Source organism: Notothenia rossii (assembly GCF_949606895.1).
Source record: "Notothenia rossii genome assembly, chromosome: 3".
Lineage (NCBI taxonomy): Eukaryota > Metazoa > Chordata > Actinopteri > Perciformes > Nototheniidae > Notothenia > Notothenia rossii.
In genome coordinates, this window is record NC_136901.1 from 20520138 (window position 1) to 20544293 (window position 24156).

The 24156-nt window shown below is 41.0% G+C and overlaps 2 protein-coding genes and 2 long non-coding RNA genes across 5 annotated transcripts; 1 reads left to right on the forward strand and 3 right to left on the reverse strand.

The window, feature by feature from the left end:
- Positions 1 to 4031: 4031 nt before the first annotated feature.
- Positions 4032 to 6064, reverse strand: LOC307033950. The gene is made up of 4 exons (XR_013806726.1): positions 5906 to 6064; positions 5577 to 5644; positions 5032 to 5075; positions 4032 to 4152 (listed from the first exon to the last, which is right to left on the reverse strand). It is a non-coding gene; the product is annotated as an uncharacterized lncRNA (long non-coding RNA).
- A 656-nt stretch (positions 6065 to 6720) lies between these two features.
- On the reverse strand, positions 6721 to 11489 carry LOC307033899. Its single transcript, XR_013806699.1, has 4 exons — positions 11071 to 11489; positions 9355 to 9549; positions 7831 to 7991; positions 6721 to 7006 (listed from the first exon to the last, which is right to left on the reverse strand). It is a non-coding gene; the product is annotated as an uncharacterized lncRNA (long non-coding RNA).
- Positions 11490 to 15751: 4262 nt separating this feature from the next.
- Positions 15752 to 22881, forward strand: LOC307031038 (uncharacterized protein). Of its 2 annotated transcripts, none has more exons than XM_079667768.1 (2): positions 15752 to 18368; positions 18618 to 22881. In XM_079667768.1, exons 1-2 carry the CDS (start codon positions 18218 to 18220, stop codon positions 19631 to 19633), a joined length of 1167 nt encoding a protein of 388 aa, XP_079523894.1. In that variant the 5' UTR covers positions 15752 to 18217; the 3' UTR covers positions 19634 to 22881. The 2 variants fall into 2 exon arrangements, with proteins under 2 accessions (XP_079523894.1, XP_079523893.1); XM_079667767.1 differs by having other exon boundaries at positions 15754 to 18368; positions 18612 to 22881.
- Positions 19979 to 20827, reverse strand: LOC307031039 (uncharacterized protein). Its single transcript, XM_079667769.1, has 3 exons — positions 20694 to 20827; positions 20231 to 20539; positions 19979 to 20113 (listed from the first exon to the last, which is right to left on the reverse strand). The coding sequence occupies exons 1-3, from the start codon at positions 20757 to 20759 to the stop codon at positions 20081 to 20083; spliced, it is 408 nt and encodes a 135-aa protein (XP_079523895.1). The 5' UTR covers positions 20760 to 20827; the 3' UTR covers positions 19979 to 20080.
- Positions 22882 to 24156: the final 1275 nt, after the last annotated feature.

Below are 24156 nucleotides of genomic sequence, written 5' to 3' on the forward strand. Positions count from 1 at the left end.
TCATTTATTAAATCGATGTGTGTGGATGTGGAATTAACGGACGTGACGTTGCACGATTGCGTTACCAGGCAACAGCTTCGGTTCATGTTAATTTATAAACTCTTCAACTCGAACCGTAGTTATATTTTAAAACATTTTAGAAAGCCTCATGAAATATTTTAATGTACATTTTAAATTAAATGTGAAGGAATGTGTGTATAACAAAATACATCCGTCAAAAACAATACCGGAAACAGACGTAGGCAAGATCCTCGGTTATGGCTAGAAAGGATCCTTCTATTGTAAATATGACGTCACGTTCTCGTTGTAATCGGAGCGGCTCGGAAACACATCTACAGCAGTAACATGATGCAACATACACATTAATGCAGCAGCAATATTAATAGAGAAACATCAGACATAATAGTAAAACACTGCAAGGGAACATTTTATTGCACCAGGAGCTATCTTGGGACTTTTACTGCGACAACGTTGACTTGCCTGTGAATAAAAAATAAACCATAGTGTTGGTGATCTACAGTGTTGTCATTCTTCTTTGAACACCAGCAAGACCGCTTTTCAACGATCACACTCCCTGTCATTGACATAATTAATAGATAGTTTAGCTTCTCACCATCATTTGCTGTGGCCAACTGATGTTAACGATCCTAACTGAAAGGCTGCCTGCCAAACGTAAACATTCAGCCACGTGACATTCAGCCGAACTCTCGCGAGAGTTTTACACAAGACGGATCCTTTCTAGCCATAACGAAGATCCTCAGCTCGGTGATTCATGGTTTAGCCGCAATGCACGTTGGGAAATGGTGTTTATGCGATGTGAAATCCGAAAACATTTAAAAAAAAAAATAATAATACTTTATTCCGAGTTTGCTTTATTTTCTCTTTGGAGCTAATCACATAACGGCATTGTAATACATGGTTCGGCTGCATTACATATTACATATCTGCCGTAGTTATCTATCTATAGAGCCCTGATGAGAAGACTTCTATACAAACAGGAAGAACTGCCGCCAAAACTGAAAACGTGACGTGGATCACAAATATATCAGCCATTTAACAACATCTTAGATTTATTTTCACACAATATGTCTCCTTGCAATATCAACAGTAATTCGGCTGACTTTTATATTGGATCCAATTGGTAGATAGGCAGTATTTACACCATAATGGTGCACAGCTGATAAACGGGCACCTAGTGGTTAAAGCATGTTATTGAATTTTATTATTATTATTAACTAACAGAATAAGAGACCTGACAGGTGATGGTCAGACGTTGACCTGGCTGCACAGTCACAGAAGCTGGCTGTGTCAACTGTTCACACTTCACACCTGTACAAATACAAAAAAAAGTTATATGACAGATTATCCTGTTAAACAGCAGTATAATAAGTGTTGACTCACTTCCAGCTGCCAGCAGCAGCAGCAGCAGCAGCAGAGAGAACATGATGATGATGACTCTCATTTCATTTAATTTCAAACCTTTATTTATACAGGTGTATCCCATTGAGATCATTGATTTCTTTTTCAAGGGAGACCTGCTCAAGTAGGTTCCACACGAAACATAAAAACATAAACAGAACAACAAAAGGACATCATACAGCACCATTTACATAACTATCCACATAAACAGGTACCAATAGCTTCCGATTGAGTAGCATCCAACCGAACTTTAAAAACATTTAGTGGCACCAGATTGCTCAGTTTCCATTTAATTTGCAGACTATTCCAAGACAGAGGAGCTGCGCATCTAAAAGCTGTCTTCCCTAAGACAGTCCTAGCAGTTGGCACATTTAATAAAACCACAGCATTCGATCTGAGGCAGTAGCCACTTACAATTTTCCGTGAGATCAGGGAGCAGATATAAGATGGAAGTTTCCCTAACATGGCTTTGTATATAAAAATGTACCAGTGACTGAGCCTCCGTACAGTTAGTGAAAGCAAACCAGCCCTTGCATACAGGGTACAGTGATGGGTTAATGCTTTACAGTTTGTCACAAATCTCAGTGCACTGTGATACGCAGCATCTAACTTGACCAGGCAATTGGCAGGTGCATTCATATAGATCAAATCACCATAGTCCAGAGCACAGGTCAAAAGGTCACAGTGACTAGCCTTTTCCTGGCCTCAAGCAGAGAAACAGGACTTGTTCCTGTAGAAGAAACCTAGCCTAACCCTCAGCTTTTTAAGCAGGTTATTGACATGAAGTTTAGAAATGTGAGACAATCATCAAGCCAGATACCAAGGACTCTGAGAAGACGTGAGCTCCTGATCCCCTTTAATCTCCACTGACAGTCTCTTGTGAAGGCCTTATAACTGTATCACAATGGATATTACTGAGTTTGCATAGAACCAAACGTGTTCACGTGTGAATGTGAACATTAATAGAATATCACCTCCCATATTCAGAGCAATCTGACTATTATAACATTAGCGTTAAGAAAGCTTAATTAAATATCTGCCTCAACATAAGTAACTGGATCAAAGTCACAGTACAGTCCGCGGCATCACATCATAATGTATCATATATCTCCTTATCTGAGTCAGCTGAGCCGTATCTGGCCGTGCAACACTTACAGTGTCACATACTGTATGCAGAAGTATTATTTTAAGCAACACATTACGAAACACTCGAGTCAAATGTAATTAAAGTCAGATCGTGTCTTAGACGGGGCATATCATAAACCTGTTAATGTACGCATTCAAACACTTTTTCTTTTACCAGCTGTGTTCACCTTGCAGGTGCAGCTATGTGGCTTTTATCCTGGATAAAGTGTTTGAGTCATGGATGTTTAAAGTCTTCATATTTGTCTAATTATATAGTTGACTTTTCATTCAGGAAGTATACGCGCTGCGCTGTCAGTACGCTTCTCCATGTTTGTGATTGGTCGAATGCTCCAAATACTACCCCTTTTATGTGAACGCGCACCTAACTAGATAGGCACGGCTGGCTTGAGCGATCCACTTGATAACCTGTGTCGTAGTGCCGTTTAGCGAGAGGGCGTATGTTTTGGATTAGGCCAACCGGCTAACTCAAACATATCCAGGTTAGGTTGAACCAGTTTCGTGGTATACCCCCCAGGTCTTGTCCTGACTGAGCACAGGCACCTGTAGCCTTGGCTACTGTGCTCTCAGTGTTTTGTCTCCCTGTTCCTGCCTATTGGCGTCAGCTGATAGAGGTGTTGGTTTTATCTTGTTATGCACAATGTTGATTCTTCTCTCAGAACTAGCTAAATATGGGTCTGGGGTAGAGATCTTCAGAATTGGTTTGGCATCTTTTGTGTCAATTCGTGGCACACAACATGTCTTGTGAATAAACCATCAGTTTGCCATCAAAGTTCCTGCTCTCCTCGTGTCTCTCTGACTCCTGTTTCCATTGCTTCAGAAGTTTCCATCGCATATGAAAGATTTTCACATGTTTGTAAATTATTTTGGTTTCAGTGTGTGTGTTTCACATGGGTGAACAGTATATTTATATGTTATGGAATGAAATACAATGTCAGATTAGGGGAAAGTTAGGGGAGTGCATGTTAATGTGTCTGGAGGTGGCGTGTTCCAAAAGTGTTTGGGTTTGTCTGCCGTGTGTGGGCTGCGTTCCATTTCAAATTGCCGCCTGTACAATGTATGCACCAGTCAGTGATATGCCGATGTGCAGGCCCGCCCCTCCATACACGCCGATCACACAGACTGCGTCTGCCTCTCGCCCTCATCTTGTGGAGGGAGCCTCATCTGATGCGCAAATGCGGCGCAATTGAGCGCGCCACAGTTTCTGCTGCGAGGCTCCACTAGCTGTAATCGGCTTGGTGTGTCCAGGGTTTACACACCACCCCCCCGTCGACGCTCGCGAGGGCCTCATCACATCACAGCCCTGCCGATGTGATATAATGTATAGGACCTTTTTCCTCATGGGTGTCATTCACAACAGACCAATCATGACAGTTTTAGAGAATGAGTTTGTATGGATACACTTAAAACATATTTGTATTTGTCTTGGCTTCAGCTCACTGATAACATAAGAACACAAATAGGCACAACACTTACATAGATGTTTTTTTTATATGTATTTTATTACTCCAAAATAGAAAAAAAAAAGTCAGCCATATTTAACTGGAAAAGTTTTCCTTTGGCTCCCAGGAATTTTTCCACTTCGCCCCACTGTAAAACAGAAACAGTCAATCAATCAATCAATGTTTATTTATATAGCCCAATATCACAAATGTTACATTTGTCTCAATGGACTTCACAGTTTGTACAGAATATCAGTATGACAATACTGACACAGCAAAAAGTATTACTTTTTGGAATATGTAGTTCTACAGTATGTTGACAATGCTATTTCAAATGAGAAGATATACTAAGTCAATCAAAAATATCATGATGAAAGTGCAGTATAATGTATATATTTATATATAACACGTACATCATATATAATACAAGGTACATTTTTTATTTCAAAGTCAATGTTTCATTTGACCAATTCTTTGAATTTGCTGTCTTATCAATGCCCAAACATACAGCACTAAACTTAGACAACTGCCTGCAAGACTGCACACAGAAATACTACTACTTATTACTACTAACTATACTTATAGTATAATTGTTAAGAACAAATGTAACAAGTCAGTAATTACAAAAGAGATCAAATACCATCCAGCCTCACATATCAATCATTTAACCTTTAGTGATATTGATCAATGATAAACTCTATTGTATATTTTAATTTCTATTTCAATGTAGGCTACTTCCCTGCTTATGTGTTACAATCAGACAACATTTCTAGGGCGCGATGTCTGAATGACGAAGGGCAGAGAAATTGGATGTCTTACTTTATGGCGCAAACGTCTGATAGAGCCATTGATGACATGGCTCCCCACTCCCATGTGATCAACTAAATTCAATTTACTGCTGAGGAACCCAAAATGTTTAAGTTAGTGATCTCAGGGTTGATGAAGTTGGTTGGTAAGACTACTTTGTGGCCCCTGTTCTGCCAGACCCATCAGCTACACTGAAGGAAACTTCAAATTAGATACATACCATCCAGAGCAAGACTGCCACTGCACCAACACCTCGGTATGGCCCTGAGTAAAGAAACACAGATTTTAGGTAAACTTCATTTTTTTCAAATGTCATACATGTAAATACAAAAAGTCCAGTGAAATCAAATGATAATTTGAAATAATAGTAGGTACGATTAACTCAAACATATGAAGGACTGTAACATAGTCAATAGCATTTTCCCCATCAGTTTAATATTTTGGAATACTATTATTATTTAAAAAAATATTTGTACTGCCAAGAATAGGAATTCACCTACAAAGGATTACAAGAAAAAATGTAATATACAAATAAATGGCTGGACATGATGCATTAATGCGACATGAAGCATTACACAAGTACCTCAACCTTAAATTAATAATAAATTATTGTTACTGTAATTTCAATATTTACATTAGCAGTCATGCTTAAGACTGAAACACTCCTTTTAAACAAAGTATACGAAAATCCAATAAGATAAGACTTGGTTCCACGGAAACATTATTGTCATTGTTTATTTATTTAAAAATATTTTCTAAACAAACCTCCCTGATTCGTTCCCTCAGTAGTTTTTTGTAGGGGAAAGTGTCTGACCCTTGATGAATGGGACATTCTGCAAGGAATTAAAAGATGGTAATAAGTTGAAGTTCAGCAATAACCTCCTAAACATTGCCTAACATCACATTGTGCTCAATTAAACTGTTCAAAATGGCACTGAGACTTTTGATACTGCAAAGTCTTAAACAAAACAAAAGGTGGTGTATTCTAATTGTACCGATGATTGTTTTCTCTCTCTTTAACTAATTCAATGTGCAAAATCAAACACAGTTTCAGTCGATGTAAATAAGATAATTACTAATTAACCCGCACATACCATTAATTGCCACTTTATTCCTCGTTGGTCTTCTTTTCTGTGAGGAAGACACTGAGGAGAGAGCAGGAGTCAGCCCGGAGGAGAGAGCAGGAGTCAGGCCGGAGGAGAGAGCAGGAGTCAGGCCGGAGGAGAGAGCAGGAGTCAGGCCGGAGGAGAGAGCAGGAGTCAGGCCGGAGGAGAGAGCAGGAGTCAGGCCGGAGGAGAGAGCAGGAGTCAGCCCGGAGGAGAGAGCAGGAGTCAGGCCGGAGGAGAGAGCAGGAGTCAGCCCGGAGGAGAGAGCAGGAGTCAGGCCGGAGGAGAGAGCAGGAGTCAGGCCGGAGGAGAGAGCAGGAGTCAGGCCGGAGGAGAGAGCAGGAGTCAGGCCGGAGGAGAGAGCAGGAGTCAGGCCGGAGGAGAGAGCAGGAGTCAGCCCGGAGGAGAGAGCAGGAGTCAGCCCGGAGGAGAGAGCAGGAGTCAGGCCGGAGGAGAGAGCAGGAGTCAGCCCGGAGGAGAGAGCAGGAGTCAGCCCGGAGGAGAGAGCAGGAGTCAGCCCGGAGGAGAGAGCAGGAGTCAGGCCGGAGGAGAGAGCAGGAGTCAGCCCGGAGGAGAGAGCAGGAGTCAGGCCGGAGGAGAGAGCAGGAGTCAGGCCGGAGGAGAGAGCAGGAGTCAGGCCGGAGGAGAGAGCAGGAGTCAGCCCGGAGGAGAGAGCAGGAGTCAGCCCGGAGGAGAGAGCAGGAGTCAGGCCGGAGGAGAGAGCAGGAGTCAGGCCGGAGGAGAGAGCAGGAGTCAGCCCGGAGGAGAGAGCAGGAGTCAGCCCGGAGGAGAGAGCAGGAGTCAGCCCGGAGGAGAGAGCAGGAGTCAGCCCGGAGGAGAGAGCAGGAGTCAGCCCGGAGGAGAGAGCAGGAGTCAGGCCGGAGGAGAGAGCAGGAGTCAGGCCGGAGGAGAGAGCAGGAGTCAGCCCGGAGGAGAGAGCAGGAGTCAGGCCGGAGGACACAGGAGTGAGGAAGAGAGTGAACTCAGTGTCAGTCTCGGTGGTAAGAGGTACAGACAAGTCTGATCCTGGGTCTGCGGCCATTTCTGCCTGTGTGGTACAAGGGCCCTCAGGTTCAACTGCCAAAGTCACTATTGAGAAGAAAAAAAAGTAGACGCATGGTGAGTAAATGACCAAGTATAATCCGCCATATACATTTATAATCTGAGTAATTACAGCTAAAAATGAAACAGCGGAACATCAGTGATTATGTGTTACAATGGCGTTTGTTAGCAACCAGGAAATGACACCAGTAAGGACAAACAGATGAGAATGCTGCGTGGGGTCTGGGTGCCGTGTTGGCGGGACGTTGGGGGGCTCGCTGCTCCGCCCTTTGAGGCTCGAGGAGCAGACAATGTGAGCTGGATTACTGGTGTTGTTTCCTGGTTGCTGTGTGGGGTCTGCGAGACAGCGAGGAACTCAGCCTGAGCGCACACACACACACACACACACTCACATCCAGGCTGTGAGTGTGAGTGCGTGTGTGCGTGAGGAGATCCACGGAGCCTCGGCTGAGAAAAGATAAGGCTGAGTGAGTGTGTGTGAGCCGGTACGTCACTATGCCCGTTACGTCACTATACTCAGGAAGATTTTTTTTTGAAAAAGAGCAGCATAGACAGGTATTTTCTGTGTTAGAGTTTTACTCGCTACAGGGTGTACTTTGAGGGTTTGTGACTCTGCAGACCGTTTACATGCAGGAAAAGCTTCATAACACACAAGGGGACGGGTAATAACCAGAAAAGCATGACATGGGCCCTTTAACTGACAAAACAAGACATAACGACATATTTGTACTACTTGGTAAACAGTGATTCACATTTTTTTACATTTAAAACCAGATAACTGGGCAACTAATTTACAAAAAATGTTAACAGATAAATTACTGAAATATAGCATGCAGATTTGTATACTTTACCATTAATTAGGCTTTCGTAAATCCTCTTTATGGTAACAAGTGCATTGTTACCATCTTCTGTCTCGATTTGCCATGGACAGATGCAATCGGCAAAAACCATTTGTGCCTCTCTTGGCAAGAAGGAGGATGGGACGCCGATCTAACATTTTCCATTTGTGAAGCTGGAACACAATGGACACAAAAAAACAAGAAATATTATGTACACAACAGTTCTAAACATTTTCACACACCTAAAGCCATTATAACTCCATTTATTTTGCCTAAGTGAAAAATGCACTGATGTGATACGTGTGCACATTGAGGAAGGCACCCCACAATTAACCAGGTGTGATTTTAGACCCCTTTTAGGGGAGCCCCTAAAAAAGAACTGTAAAAAAAAAAGAAGTTTATCGAGCTCGGGTTCACTTTGAGTTTTTTTTACATGGGCATAGTTATTTTTATATGGGTTAGGGATGCCAGCGATTATTCTATTTTTCGAATATTCGTTACAGTCTCCATAATCGAAAATTATTTTTAAAATTCGATTTTATTTATATATATTTTTATTATTATTTATGTATTTCTTTTTTTTCCTGGCTTAGTTTCAATTCGGCGGCGAATAATCAATTAATATTCGCCAGGGCTGTCCGATTTTGATCATGGTCAGTTTCTGGCATGCCAAATATTTGTCCATTTAATTCTCACATTCAGATATCTGAATAAGCTACATTTAGCTTTGAAACATGTCAGCAAGCTATAACCTATATCATTTCAGGTTCAAAGTTCCGCATTAACAGCACTTCAGATGTAAAGCTGGTGTTACAGGGGAATTTTGAAATGACTGTTCGAACACGGCTCAAAGTCAGAGACTCTGGTAAGCTTAATGAAAGTGCTTTTAAGGGCCTCTTTATTAATACTAACTCTGTCCAGGTCTTGATTGTCTTTCAAGCACTATATTAATATGGGCTGGTTTTGATTCACTGACATTCTTGGTTTTACCATTTATTCAAAAATGTATATGATATTTCATTTATTTTACTTTTGGAAACCATAGTCACATAATTATGTGTTTTCTATACTATGAAGTTCCAAAATAAAATATAAAACACCAAAATGCAGGTTTTTTTGTAAGATATAATTAGAAAAACATGTACATTGAAGCTCTGATTCTAGGAATTACCACTGGCCTGAACTATGTTACTTCTGGTTAAGAAATAATGTTTTACTAAAACTGGGCGCCTGCAAGTACAAACACTATCTAACATCAGTTCGAAAAAATGTGTTATGCCTTTACAGATTTAAATACAACGGTGACAACAATTTTGCTTAACACATTACATGAAGTGCAGTAATCGTGCACTAGTCTGTACTTCTCACATAAACTTACTTAAGAAATTAGGATTATTTTTAAAAAGTAAATGAGGGCGACTGTTGGAAAGTATAAATCAATTCAGTAATTTAACAATTTGTATAAAAAGATTAAGATCAGGGATTATTTACACACTTTTTTATGATAACTGACATCTGCAAGAGAAAAAAGCTTACCAGTAAATGTGTCGAGTCATACACTTTGTTGACACTGTGGTTTTTCTTTTGCGTGGCCTTCCACTCCTGTGCAACCTTTTCTTTTTGCTTGGAGAGTTTCTCTTTGTAGGGTTGGATGGCACCACATTGTTTGCATTTTTTACTTGCTACTCCTATGCTTTGCCTGCATGTCTGGCACACTTTTTGAGTAGGCGTCTGTAACAGAAACACAGATAATGTCAGGGAATACCAAAAATAAGAATACTATACTCCAAATGTTTACAGGATTCATGTATTTTATTATATCGTGAAAAATCTTGTTAAAACAATGAACTCATGTTTTTTTATCTTTTAGATAGGATGAACAAAAATCACAAGAGTAAGGAAAACAATGTTATACAGAGTCAGTCACATGTTTAAAGTGACTGTTATGGACAACCCTAATCTGTCAATATCTGGTTGATCCAAAAGTTGATGCTCCATCATCACAGAAAATAATACTAAAATCATCATTAGCAGGGGTGTATTGCTAATTATATAAGTTCTGCACGTGTGCACGCGCAGTTGTGGCTTGTTTTGAAGCTTATGTAACTACTGTCAATTAACACTCCAGCCAGAATCAACAAAGAATGGTCATTTATTAAGTCTGCATTATTGAATAAATGTGTGATTCTTACAGTAAATGCTGCACACAGCTGTGTGATAGTTAAGTGATCAGTGAAGGACCTTTATAAACTAACTCCCTCCTGCTGAGGTACAAAGGTTACTATATAAAAAGTGTGCACATGTATTTAGTATCCTATCCATGTGAATATGTTTTAAGTGGGGGTGGACCTCATGTCCTCTAGGGGGGTCCGGAGGCCCCCGTGAAGTTAAATGCATCAATCTTGTGCACTTGAGGGCAAAATTAACTAAATCTATGGATACATCTGTCAACACCCATATGAAACTTAACTGTATACATTTCAATAATAAAAAAAATGATAAGAATAATACTTTTTTTAAATGTATCTTTGTGCATATTTAACTATTTACTGTTTTGTTTTTTTATGCATTTGTTGTATGTCCAATAGTATGAATTGTAATGATTTCATCGATGTTTTAGATTCATTCGATTTTTTTTAGGGTGCTGTGTGACGTTGAACCTGCGACCTGCAACCTGTGACCTATGAACCTGTATTTGTATACTACCAAAGGAGCTATTGAACCTAAGAACTTGAATTTCCGACTCCTATTGTGGAACATTACAATAATATAAAAGTGTGCCTTGGAAATATGTATTTCCATATATGGTGACCAAACTGTTTCAGACCCACTGAGATAACTTAGACTAAAGTTAACTGTGTAAACATTACATTAGGTACATTAGCCTCTTAGCCTATCCGTTATCATAGCTAGCTAGCACCAGATGCTAACAACCATCCCCGTTTTAGGTGCCGGAGCGGTGTTCCGGCAGTATTACACCCCTGGTCACTCTTCACTTAATAGATAAATAGTATTTAATATAGTTATAAAGAATGTGACGTTTGATAACATTTGGATCAACCGCATGGACCGATGGATCACATAACTTCCATGCTCACGTTAACGTTAGCTGATTCTACTTTTGGCTAATTTAGCTTTGCTATCATTATTCCTAGGTAAACATAGTAATCTTAGTCACTGTACTAGACGACAAAATAAAACAACATAATACATATCCCAAAATGAATATACTTTTGATATCTGACTACTCACGTTTATTAGCTTGTCTGGGAAATAAATGGATGTTGTCTGATGCAGTGACGAGTCCAAAACCCCGGTAAGTTAGCATTTGACCACTTCCGGTTCCCTCGCGTCAGAACCAATGAGATTTCTCCATAGGATTTGGGAAAATAGCTCGAAATAAGGTCTGTGGTCGACACAAATTTAAGAGACGGATCACGTTTTGTTCTACGACAGACAGCCGTGATTTTTGAAGAGTGTACGTGTCTGAAAAACGATGGTTGTTAACAGAAGTTGTCGAGGACGTTGTACGTCATTACGCCGCCTCCCGTTGATTTAAAACGCGCCCGTGGGTCGTAAAGGTATACAGGCTGACGCACCCGTTGATTGAAAACGCTGCTCTGGGTCGTATTAATGGGTCGGAAAACGAGGAAAACAATCGACCTATTTGGTCGTATTAGTTGGAGGACTTGTTGTTCCCTAGATAAAGGTGGTGGGTCAACTTACCCACTGGCTCATCTTACCCCACTCTCCCCTACAGTACATGTTCAATGGAACAACATGCATATTTAGGCAATGAGGGGGAAAAATGTTGGAATTTAACTTGAACTAAAACTGGCACTTAATTTTTTTCACTTCTGCATACCTTTTATTTCTATCAAATGGGGCAATACAGCAGTCCCAACAAAGGTTTGTAAATGAGTCCTATACAGCCAGAGTTCCCGTTGACCGGTAAAATATACTGAAGACCGGCAAATCTAAATCTCTCCGGTAAAAATGTCCGGTCAAAATAATTTCCCTTTAGTTGCGCCACTTATGTGACAGACAAGAATAGTATGTGACAGACAAGACGAGAATAGTCAATTATAATGTCTAACACTCTATGTGGAGAAAGAGATGTCCTGTATGGGTTGATCTGTTGGTAATGCCTCGGGGTTCCGGTGGGCATGTAAACAAATGCATAATGCTGCGCTATACTTTGTGGCCTCACCCGTTTGCATAGCGACGCCTATTGTTTAGGTCTCTTTTGAGACCCTGCAGCGGTGAGCGGAGCAAAACACACACTTCAGGTTAGAATATCAAACGTAGCTATTTTAATTACCTCTCAAACTACCTAAAGTAGTTATAGATATGTTTAGTTTTACTGTCGGGTCACTCATTACTGGATCAGCGAGCTGCATGATACTGGCGGGCTGTCAGGAGAGAGAGAGCGCTCCGTTTATTATTCCCGTGTTATTTTAAATTACTGTACACTTTTGAATAGTTAATCTACTATAATTAGTTTTTTTGATATCGAATCATATCAATTTGTTTTAAAGCACAATAAATAATAAAGAAGACCTTTGACCGGCACTTTTCTCATTTTGTCCGGAAGATTTCAACTTTAACGGACATTTTGACCGGCAAAACAATATTCTAACGGGAACTCTGCCTGCAGCACATTTTTAAATATGCTGTAATTTAAATCAATATTATCATATAGCTACACTGGAGGGTGCACATGAAAAAAAAGAACGCAGTTATAAATAACATTTGTATTTTTGAACAAGCTGAAGTCCAGCGAAAGGGTATTGTCAGAGAGATATTGTCACTGTGTATAGTTTAAAGTAGGATTACCCATGGGGTATGACATCATAATGAATAAGCACCTGCTATAAACAACCCAGTTGACTGCACTGAAAAAAGGGAAATGTTGACTTTAATAAGATGTATTATGTCAACAGATTTCACATCACTGTATTAGGTTAGTTTAAACTTTAAACTAACCTAATACATTGATGTGAAATCTGATGACATAATACATTTAATGAAATTAAACGTTTCAGTGTGCATTTCCTGTGTTGTTGTTTCTTAGTATTTGCATAGAATTATATTAAAAACATAAAAAAGTCCTCTGTGCTGTTTATTATGTATGAAAATGAACCCTCCATATCCTGAACTTCTCCGTCTTTGGCTGCATTACAGTAAATATTTGATTTACTGAACTTTCTGGACTCTTCTATTATTTGCCCACTTACTTATTATATCCATATTACTGTTGATTATTCCCAAAAATCATTGTGTCAATATTTTCTGAAAGCACTTATCGTCAACCAAACAATACCGTCTTGATAGAAATTTATTTTAAACAGAAATATTGTGATATTTAATTTGCTCACTTTTGCCCAACCCTTCGCCGCGCCAGCTTCGGAAACTACTGATGATACATCAGAGGTAACTCTGAAAATATCATCTTTCGTTTGGATCTTAAAACTCCCTGTGAGGTTAATCATTTTGTCCAGTAGGTGGGGGCGTTGCTCTCTGCTCTACCATGATAGTCATCCAACAATATGACGTCAGATTGTTGACCTTTTCAACAGATGGTGCCACTGAGAGGAAGCTTAATGCTGTCTAAATAAGTGTAATGCATTAGTCTATACAGATTTATATTGAACCCTTAAATGGACCAACGCTTGAATAGCTATTATTTATTAATGTATCTAGGCTAACATGCACATTTCAAGATTTTTCTTCAGAATAAGACTTTGATTTTCCAGCTTACGTATTTTCTGTGACACATTGAATGAAATTTGAATAATATGAATGCAGAATTCACTGTATGCGGCTCTACTGTATAGAAAAAATACATCATGTCGATTTTCACAATATATTATTTAATATGAATACATTTATAGGAAACGTTTTCTCTCAACCAGACCAGAAGAGAAATTATGTATAACAACACTTGTATGTTTGCTTGCTCTTTTTTAAATACGTTTTTTTTTTCTTTTGAGGGCTTAGTAGTATTACAAGAAAACAACTAGAAAATCAATTTCCTGCTGAAAATGCGTGTGAATGCTGTAAGCTGAGTAAATTAGTAGTAGTAGTAGTATTGAGTGGTAGTAGTAGTAGTTGTAGAAGTAGTAATAGTTGTTGTAGTAGTAGTTGTAGTAGTTTAAACATTGACAACCGTGTATTTGTATGTGTTTGTGGGGGTGGGTGTCTCTTGTGTGTTAACATATGTATTAGAGAGGTCAAGTGTGTGTGTGTGTGTGTGTGTGTGTGTGTGTGTGTGTGTGTGTGTGTGTGTGTGTGTGTGTGTGTGTGTGTGTGTGTGTGTGTGTGTGTGTGTGTGTGTGTGTGTGTGTGTGTGTGTGTGTCTGTGTGTCTGAGGCTGGCAGCAGGAAGCGAGGTTACTTAGAAATAACTCAGTTCACCTGTCAAAGAATATGATGATACGCTGATGGGTGAAAAAAAAAGTATTAGTGACCAAGCACTGCCGTGGCCCCAATGGAAACATGGCTTCACTGCTGTGTTAAAATGTATTAATGTTTAGTAGAGAGACCACTAGGTTGATTTGGAATTATACATTAAAACATCATACAGTTATAGGGACCCAGCTACTTACTCTTACCAGATGATTGAGCAAGAATACACTGTGAGAGAAATCACAGATTGATCTGTGGTTAGCTCACATAGTATACTGTATGTATGCATTGTGTTGTATGTATAATAATACATTTTCTATGCACATCTGTATACAAAGCTACCTATCTGTACAGCTTTCCACTTTTATCATTATTATTTTATGTTATGCTTTTGTCATATTATACTGTATGTCGTTTTTTTATATATCTATATTTCATGTACATTTGTCTCTATATTTAAATTTCATAATCAGTTTTATGGTTGTTTTTCCTAAAATGTATCTTCTTTAACTGTGTTTACTGTATGTATGGACCATATACATCATGGTAAATTCCTTGTGTAAACCTATTTAGCAAAAAACCTGATTCTGATTCCATTGTGCTTTTCTAAATACTCAAAGACACTTTACAAAAGCAGTCCATACAAGCATAAAACAAACATACATAGACCTACTTTAGTGAGAAAACAAGAAGCCATGTCAGTGGTGTTTGGAGACTCCGACAGTGCATAAATCAGTGACACGTTTATTTCCACATGATCATGCATGATGTCCCTTGTAGCATAATACAAAACAGTCATTATGTGAGTCTGTTGGAGTCTCAGGTTCCCTTCACATGTGGATTTTTGTATTTTAATTTCACTGGGAAAGCTTGCTTTTTGTGGCTCCTCTGCAGTGCATGTCTGCAGGGAAAGTGTTTTGTGCTGCTGGTGTGACGTCATCCTCTGTCTGAGTCAGAGTGTCTGGGAGATCCAGAACTGAGATGTGCCCGTCTGGTTAGCCACCCCTCTCTAAAATACAAGTTTTGTCTTGATTTGATACTCGATAAAAGGTTATAAATGTGAGGTTCATGTGAGTCAAATCCAAAAGAAAACATCAAATGAAACATGATTAGGTTCAAAGATTCACAGCCATTCTGTGTGAACATGTGTCAGTTTGATTGATGTACACATTTGAAGCAATACAGCTGTTATCTCTACATGATGACAGACCTGCAGAATTCACTCTTAGTCCTTAAGCCACTCCCACAATCATTATTCAGCCAATCACAAACTGCTGAGGAATCAAGCCCCTAATGACATCACAGCTGAAGTGTATGTGTGTGTATATGTTTCCATTCACTGCCCTGGCTGAATGGAAAATGTCAGTTGAGAGCACAGACTGAGCTGTCAATCACTCTTGACCTTCCTTTCTGGACTGGCTGTAACATTGACAAAGGATAACTGGATTGACACACACACACACACACACACACACACACACACACACACACACACACACACACACACACACACACACACGCACGCACGCACACACTTTGATATTGTATGACGCGCTAAAAAAGAGTACTTGCTGAGATCAAAACTCTGTTGAATTGTGATGTAGTTTAATGAAAAATGCGCTGTCATCAGACATAGACATTGTACTAATAATGATCAAAGCAATCATAAATCTTGCGGTCAACAAAAAGTACAACGGCCCTAGAGGTTTCTCAATAATCTAATTTCCCCTCCTCGACTCCTCGGTCCTCCGGTTGTGACCCGGAAATGGATTTCAGCGCGCCATGTTGAAGGACATCTCATTTCTCTAAATGCACATTGAGGAACGAGCATCGAGCATCGAGGAGGCTCTCTGGAGGAGCTCTAACCGAGGAGACACTGATGGGTCCTCCACGGCTCCTCCGCGGATGCATTTCCGGGAACGGTGGAAGCGTTACGCACGGCCGGACTTATCTCAGCCAATGACAGCTCTGCATGCATTAGGGGTGGGCGGATCGATCCCAAAATATCGATACTTCCGATATTACGTTACGTTTCAAAATATCGATACTAGAGCCAATAGGATCGATACTTTTATACTTTTTTCCCCCGTCTCCTTTACTCGTCACTTTCTTCAAAAAACGATGTGCATAGCCTACGAACACAAGTATATGCTCTTTTCTTCTCTCTCCACTGCTGTCCTCCTCTCCTGGAGGCTCGCGCACGCGCAGCGCGCTCCCTGCATGAACGCCGATTATCAAGCTGATTGACAGCAGCCAGCAGGGCAGGACAGCAGCTGCCAGCGACTCGCGAGTGCAACACACACACGCGCGCTGAGAGAAAGGGGAGCGTTGTGTGGAGCAATTTCACAACTGGCAATTCAAACTTAGCGAACTGTCATGTGTGCAAGAAGACAGTTTGCTACTCTGGCCATTTTGTATTGTTATTTTTCATGTTTGCACTTTAAATTTGCAAAAGTAAAACGTTTATTTGTCTATAAAGACTGTCCTGTCTTTATTCATGAAAATGAATTCAGATTTAGTCTATTTATGATGATTTCAGCTCAAAAATCATCTCATGCAGCTCTCCCCTATATGAAAGTAGGGTACATAAGACGCTTTTCATTAAAAAAAAGTATCGATATCGGTATCGGCGATACTGGCCCTGAAATACTTGGTATCGGATCGAATCCAGATTTTGTGGTATCTCCCACCCCTAGCATGCATCTCCTGGATATTATTTTAGTAACCGCTTGAACGGCAACGCGATGTTTACTCTAGCCTCATCCCAATACCCCTCCTCGACTCCTCCTTTCCCTCACTCGCGTCCCTTCCTTGCATCTTAGCTCCACCTCCGTAAGATGCGAGCGAGAGAAAGGAGGAGGTGACGCGAGGACAGAGGAGTCCTCAGGTATTAATTGGGATGTCCTCGTTCACTCAAACGTCACTCTTAAACGACGTCTGTTAATGATGACATGTGCACAGCTGTATCCCCTCTTATCGGGCTTAACTGAATAACCCTTTAGAACCGACCCATTTCTGGTTAAATATTTATGTAAATGAATGAACCTTTCTCTTGTTAGTCAAGGAATTCAATGTATGATGGTTGATCCTGCTTTTGTGTTCCGTTTTCGTGTAAAATGTAGCCTACATAATAAAAATATAATTATAGTAATGTGAAAGCCTTTTAGAAATGAATTGCACATAATAGTTCCCACGGAGCTGTGAGCACATACATTTATGTAACGCTTTTCCACTCATCTTCCCGTTGTCTGTTTTCCTCTGTTGAAATCGACCAGCTGTGAAGGTGGGGGCGGGGCTTTTATACGCGAGTAGTGAAAACACTTCCGCGTAGTCTGCTCGCGTGTATCCTCCCTTTCGTCTCCTCCAGCACCCCTCCTCCCTCACCCCTCCTCGACTCCTCCGTGTGCATTTCAGCTAGAGCTTGGTTTCACTTGACGTAACACCGCTGCGTTCCTTTGGCGCGATATTCCATTGAGGTCAGGAAGTAATTTTCTACAGAGGATCTAGCTGCTGTTACCATTGTGAAAATGCCGGTGTGTTGTGTAGTTTACGGTTGTTCCAATCGATCCGGCCGAGAGAAAAACAAGAGGTTTTACCGAGTGCCGAAGGTTGTCGTCCATAAAGCTGAACAATTTAAGAAGCTAACCGAAGAACGCCGGAAAAAATGGCTTTCAAACCTACATCTGCGGTCGGGAGGAGCAGAGTCGTCTAATGCACGTGTCTGCAGCGACCACTTCATCAGAGGCATTAGCTAACTTGGTTTTTGTGGCTTTGTTTATGTATTATTGGGTTGTGGTTAAATGCTTATTTACTTAGTAATACTGATCATGTTTAAGTTACCTGTAGTCTAATATGGATTTTTTTGGGACTTTTTAGGGTGCCCTAGTGCTTTGGGTGACGTTGAGTCGGTAGACTGGGCTCCCACTGTTAGCCTCGGTTACCACACAACAAGTAAGCCCAGATCAGAGGCATCTCTTCGACGAGAGCAGAGGATGGAGCTCAAGGAAGACCAACAAAGACAATCAGAATGTGCAGAGGCTTTGTTGGATCTCCTGCAGACAACCGAGAGCCCAGAACCGACGCAGCCCCCGTCTGACAGCCCACAACCAGAGGACACCAGTGGGATATTAAATGACCAACAAGGTAAATTAACCACCAGCATTATTATTAAATATTACAAATGTGATTGTCAGAAAATCAATGCAAACTTTGAATTAGGTTTAGGTTTAGAAAATAGAGTACTAACTTGAGAATCTGCAATAATTGGAACAGAGAACTTGCATGTCTGTAAAAAGGTTGTCAAAAAGATAACATCACAACAATTCACATTCATATTTGACTATTTTAAATAACTAATTATGCTTGCTACTGCTATATTGTATGCAGATGCAGGATGCCAGACTGATTTAACGATGGAGGACATCGAGAGGATGGAGGATGTTCTGAGACAGAACACAACAGAGCTGGGAGATCTTCGGACAAAGGCACTGGACACAAAGTTCAACCAGGAGTCCTTTGAGAACAACGAAGAGAAGACAAAGTTTTACACCGGGCTCCCCAACTTCTTAGTTTTACTTCAGGTTTTTCAACTGTGCGAGCCCTTCATCACCTGTGGTCCTATGTCTGTACTCTCCAAATTTGAACAGTTCATTTTAGTTTTGCTGAGGCTGAGACTAAATCTCCCTCTGAAAGATTTGGCTTTCAGGTTCAACATCTCTCTCTCCACTGCTTCTAGAATTTGGCATAAGTTAATTGACATACTTCATGAGAGTACAGAATTTATAATTGAGTGGCCAGAGCGACATGTACTTCAAGGTACAATGCCAATGGGATTCAGACAGGCATTTGGATGTAGAGTTGCTGTGATTGTCGACTGTTTAGAAGTTTTTATTGAGAGGCCCTCTAATTTACTAGCTAGAGCACAAACATGGTCCAACTACAAGCATCACCATACTGTTACATTTCTGATTGGTGTTGCTCCCCAAGGCTATGTCATTTACATATCTTGTGCCTGGGGAGGAAGAGTTAGTGATAAACAGATCACAATACAGAGTGGGCTCCTAAAAAACCTGTTACCTGGAGATATTGTCCTAGCAGACCGTGGGTTCGATATTGGCGATAGTGTGGGATTTTACTGTGCTTCACTAAAGATGCCTGCATTCACCAGGGGGAAAAGTCAGCTGTCAGCATACGAGGTGGAAGAGACAAGAAAAATAGCTAATGTGCGTATTCATGTCGAAAGAGTCATAGGATTAGTCAGAAGAAAATATCAGCTTCTGCAAAGCAGGGCTGTGCCCATAGAGCATATGCTAACAAAACCAGGTGAGGCACTAGCATTAATTGACAAGATTGGGGTTATTTGCTGTGCCTTGTCTAATCTGTCAGTGTCTGTCGTCCCATTGGAGTAAAGTCATGGAGCTGTAGTCTTGTAAATAAGAAAACATGTATTATTCAGTATCATTTAATCTTTTCAGTAAACATCTTTTTGTGTGTTGTAAATTGTGTAGCCCTACTCAATATACAACTTTCATCTACATTCAGGCTTAATTCATTCAACAATATTCTAGAGATGACAATTGGTCTGGTGACGCTCCCATGTATGGCCATTGAGGGTTATTGTAAATGTAAATAAGAAACCATGTATTATTCAGTCTTCTTAGTATAATTTAATCTTTTCAGTAAACAGCTTTTTTACAATGGCAATATATCACACAGCCCTACTTCCTCTAGTGAGTGTGGTCAGTGAATATGAAGGTGCTGTAATGCAGGTTAAAGAGCTGCCACTGTGCAAATAATAATGCAACAAGGAGAGAACCACAACTTCCGGGACCAGGACAGACCACAGGTGCTGGTAATCACGCCTTCTCTCCCTCCTGATCATCTTGCAACTGAAACGGAAAAATGGAACAGCAGACAGGGAGAGGAGGCTTTTAGTCACCTGATAGTTATGCACTATCATGTTCTTGTGAAAAAAAATGAGCACACCAACTCTTTATGACTTTTACCTTTCCCCTTGTAAGTTGCTGTCCCAACACTTCAGGGAGAACACAGAGTCTGAAGAAACTCTCAACTCTGGGAATGATGTTGTCCCACAGGTCCACATCACGCACAATTCTCTCTACAAAGAGGTCATTTTTAGTCCAGACAACAAAGTCGCAGTAGTCAACGTGAACGACGTGGAGCTGAGCCTGTACTTGATGGTAGTAGGCATGTCTCCTGTCCAGCTTCACAGTGCCCCCATCGTTGACGAGACAGAAGCCCTGTTCTCCAGCACACAGGCGAAGATTGGCCTCCTCTTGTTTGCTGTGTGGGCACTAAAAGTTCAATGAAAAGAAAAGTAATATATTGTACTGTAAATAAGTGTCTGCAGCTCAAAATGTATTGGGAGAGAATCCCCAGACTCAGGATCACGTCACAATCCTATAATTACCCGCTTTACTGTAGCACAATACTGAACAAATAACTTGCCTTTATCTCACAGATACCAGTTCCTTGGCAGGTGCACGTGACACATCGGTCTGGCGACGCTTCCATGTATGGCCCTTGAGGGTTCAGCCAAAGCCCGCTGTCTTTACAGCTGAAACCCTGGTGGTGCAGACTTTGTACTCCTTCATACTGCTTTCGGGCAGTTGCCTCGTATTTGCATCCATACCTGTAATGTATACAACAAGGAACAGAAATAGAACATTATACATTATAAAACGGACAAGTCAAATCAAGCAATCTGATTGGTTCTTAGCCGTGATATAATCAGTGTATACCACGGGTAGAATTGTAAGTTACTTTTCACAACAAGTCGGTATCCCTCGGCGTCTGAGAAAAACTGTAAACAGTTGCGTTGAAAAGCAAACTGCCTGCAGTTTGCTTTTCAAACTGGAACAAGGAAGCAGCAGAGAAGTAACGGGGCAGAAACCCTCCTTTTTACGCAGCGGTCCAGACGCTTCGCGTCGGGCCGAACCACGCCCCTTAGCTGTGATATGATGACCATATACCACGGCCTGTCGTGAGCTTTTGCTTAATTATACCATGGTCTGGGTGAATACTCCATTCTGATTGGCTCCCTAATCCCTAATAAATACCTTGTTGCAGCTGTAGAGAACTTGTGTGCCTCTGGGTAGCATATGGACTTGATCAAGGACTTTGATGGCTGTGCAAGACTAGTCTGTAGAACCTGCTTCAGTCTTGAGGCTGTGATCCTTCCTGCTCTTTGGCTAAACCATATTGGTGATAAGCTCTGGTTTCTGGTCTCCTCCTCTACTGCCTGGACATGTGGCTGTGTCAGCTCTTCCTGTCTGAAGTTCCTGGCATGCATTCTGCAACTCTGTTGGGGATAGCTGTAGCATCTCTGGTGTCCTATACTGAGGTAGTTGTTTAGGTAGCTTGCTCACAGATTAAGGGACAAATTCTTTGTAATATGGTTCCCTGGACATCAGTGCAGCACCTCTTGGGGAATTTCTGCTCAAAGTCTTGAAAAACTGCATATACATTAGAGATGTTAAGATTCACCGATTCGCATCGGTGCACCGGCATAAACGTTCAAGATGCGAGTGCACCGGTTGAAAGACTGCACATCGGCTACAGTTTGGGTTGAACCGGGTTGAACCGGGTTGAACTCGCGATGCATCGATTGCGTAGCGTCTTTGCATCGGTAAAAAACCGATTCATTCATATAAAATCCCCTTATCTTGTCAACGCTCAGCAGAGACGATCTTTGATATTTTCTTCGCCACTACGGAGAACGAGAGTCTCAGTTATCAACACACACGGAAGTTGAGGACAAAGAGAAACACAGCGCACCGAAAAATACCTACAAATCAAACGTTTGGCAACACTTCAGATTGTTCAAGAAAGACGGTGTAATAGTCATTTATGCTATATAGTTGACCGCAGGTCATGGAGAGTAATAAGGTATCCGCAGACCTTTGTATGAGGTATCTTTATTACTTAACAGGTCTACAGCTATGATACATAGATCCGTCCTAGATGCGGACTTGCATACACACAGTATCACTCCGCAGCCGCACGGTATATGTGCGCGGCACTATTACTACAGACGGTCAACTTGAAAAATCACTCGCAAATTGTTAACGATGCCGAGCCGCTTTAAAGTACACAAGTAGTACGAGGAACTTAGCGACGCACATAAAGAGGCGACGTGGGGTCTGCGGCTGAAAAGAGAAACCTGAAAGTGAGACACATGAGTTAAATCACTCAGTGAGGTGTTCTGTCAGAGAGAGGTGTTTAGCTTACAGCAGCCTGTGACGGCCAATAATAATTTAAATGTCTTCCTTACTGTAAGCAGTTATGAAATACCTGTTTGTGAAAGGTTATTTGTTTTCTTTATTGTTCAGATAGAAACCACTGCTTTCTGCTCACTGGTGAGTTAGCCTATGAATGAGTGTTAAGCACATCAGGCTGGCAGCTGTATGGGCATTGCTCTATGGTAGCTGTTATTTGCACATTGTTAATCATGAGCAATGCATCCTTACATTGTTTAACTGTGAGGTGTTATACAATTGTACTCTGGAGAGCTTTTAAAGGTAAAAAAATAAACGGCATGATGGGATGTGCAGTACCAAATATGTAAAGCACTTTTTTGTTAATGTATGATTTGCTGCATATAAGGAATAAAACAAAAATCCTCTGTCGTACCATATTGAAGTATCATTATTTTTGCATCGTGTTGAATCACATCGTATCGCCCCGAATCGCATAATGTTGAATCAAATCGTATCGAACTGTATCGCAACAGGGGTGAATCGTATCGTATCTCATCGCCTGGTGTTTCAAATGTATCGTTAATGTATCGTATCGTGGCAACGTATTGAGGTGCGCATCGCATCGGCCTCAGTGATGGAGATGCACATCCCTAATATACATACCTCTCTGATCCTCGCTCCAATTTTGAACCCTGGACTGTGGGACGCTGAAATGTGTGCTTCTCACCTGTCCTTCCAGCAATGGCATCATCCAGTTTTTGCTTTTTGGATTTTGCGGATGAAAAGTCTATCATCGCAACTGGAGCAGCAGGAATCTGCACATGTGAGAGACAGACCAACATGTATGTGAACATACATGTAGGTGCAGTGTAACAATGAGACAGGCAAGGACGGCATGAACAGCTGACTGACCACTGGGGCCTGAATACCTTTTTGACATGTGATGGCATTAGCCACTTGCACTTCTCAGTGGTGCAGGATGCAGTCTCTCTCATCTTCACACCTGCTTTGATTGCAAACAGAACTGCTCCAACATGTGAGCAGGATTCTGACAAACTGTATACTGTGGACAGAGACATACTAGAATAACTAGATTGATCGTAAAAGCTAGTAATGGTATAACATGAATATTATAGCAGGCATTATTTTGTCTGAGCTTAAGTGTTGTGTCAAATATGCTTTGGGTTGGGATATTTATTTTATGACTTACCCAGCCATACAGTTACAGTGTACTGTAACAACCTCTCCATCTTCTTTAGCTACAATCCACGTTTTTAATGGTGTTTCTCCAGACCTCTGGGAATGGTTGACCTACAAAATTGAAGCTCCAGTTAACAACTTGCTAGTTAGTAATATACATTTAACAACATCAAGCCATAGCTAGCTAGTCTAGTTCCGTTACGTCCCCAGCTCGTTTCGGGGTAAAAGGGAAGCAACACATAACCAGATGGTCTTGGTAAAGAGGTTGTTTTTAATATTAACCTCAACATCGAGTGATATAAACAACGTGCAGGCTGTTCAAAGGCTCTGAGCTGTCTATACACAACAGTACACAAAAATGAAGGCCACAGAATATCACAGTCACGAATCAAGACACTTAAGACAGAACTGGTGAGACGTTTCGCACAAGTACAACGCCGTCACCAAAACACATATATCCTAAGCTAAACACATACACTGTTGGAGATTTGGAAGATGTTTAAAACCAACCT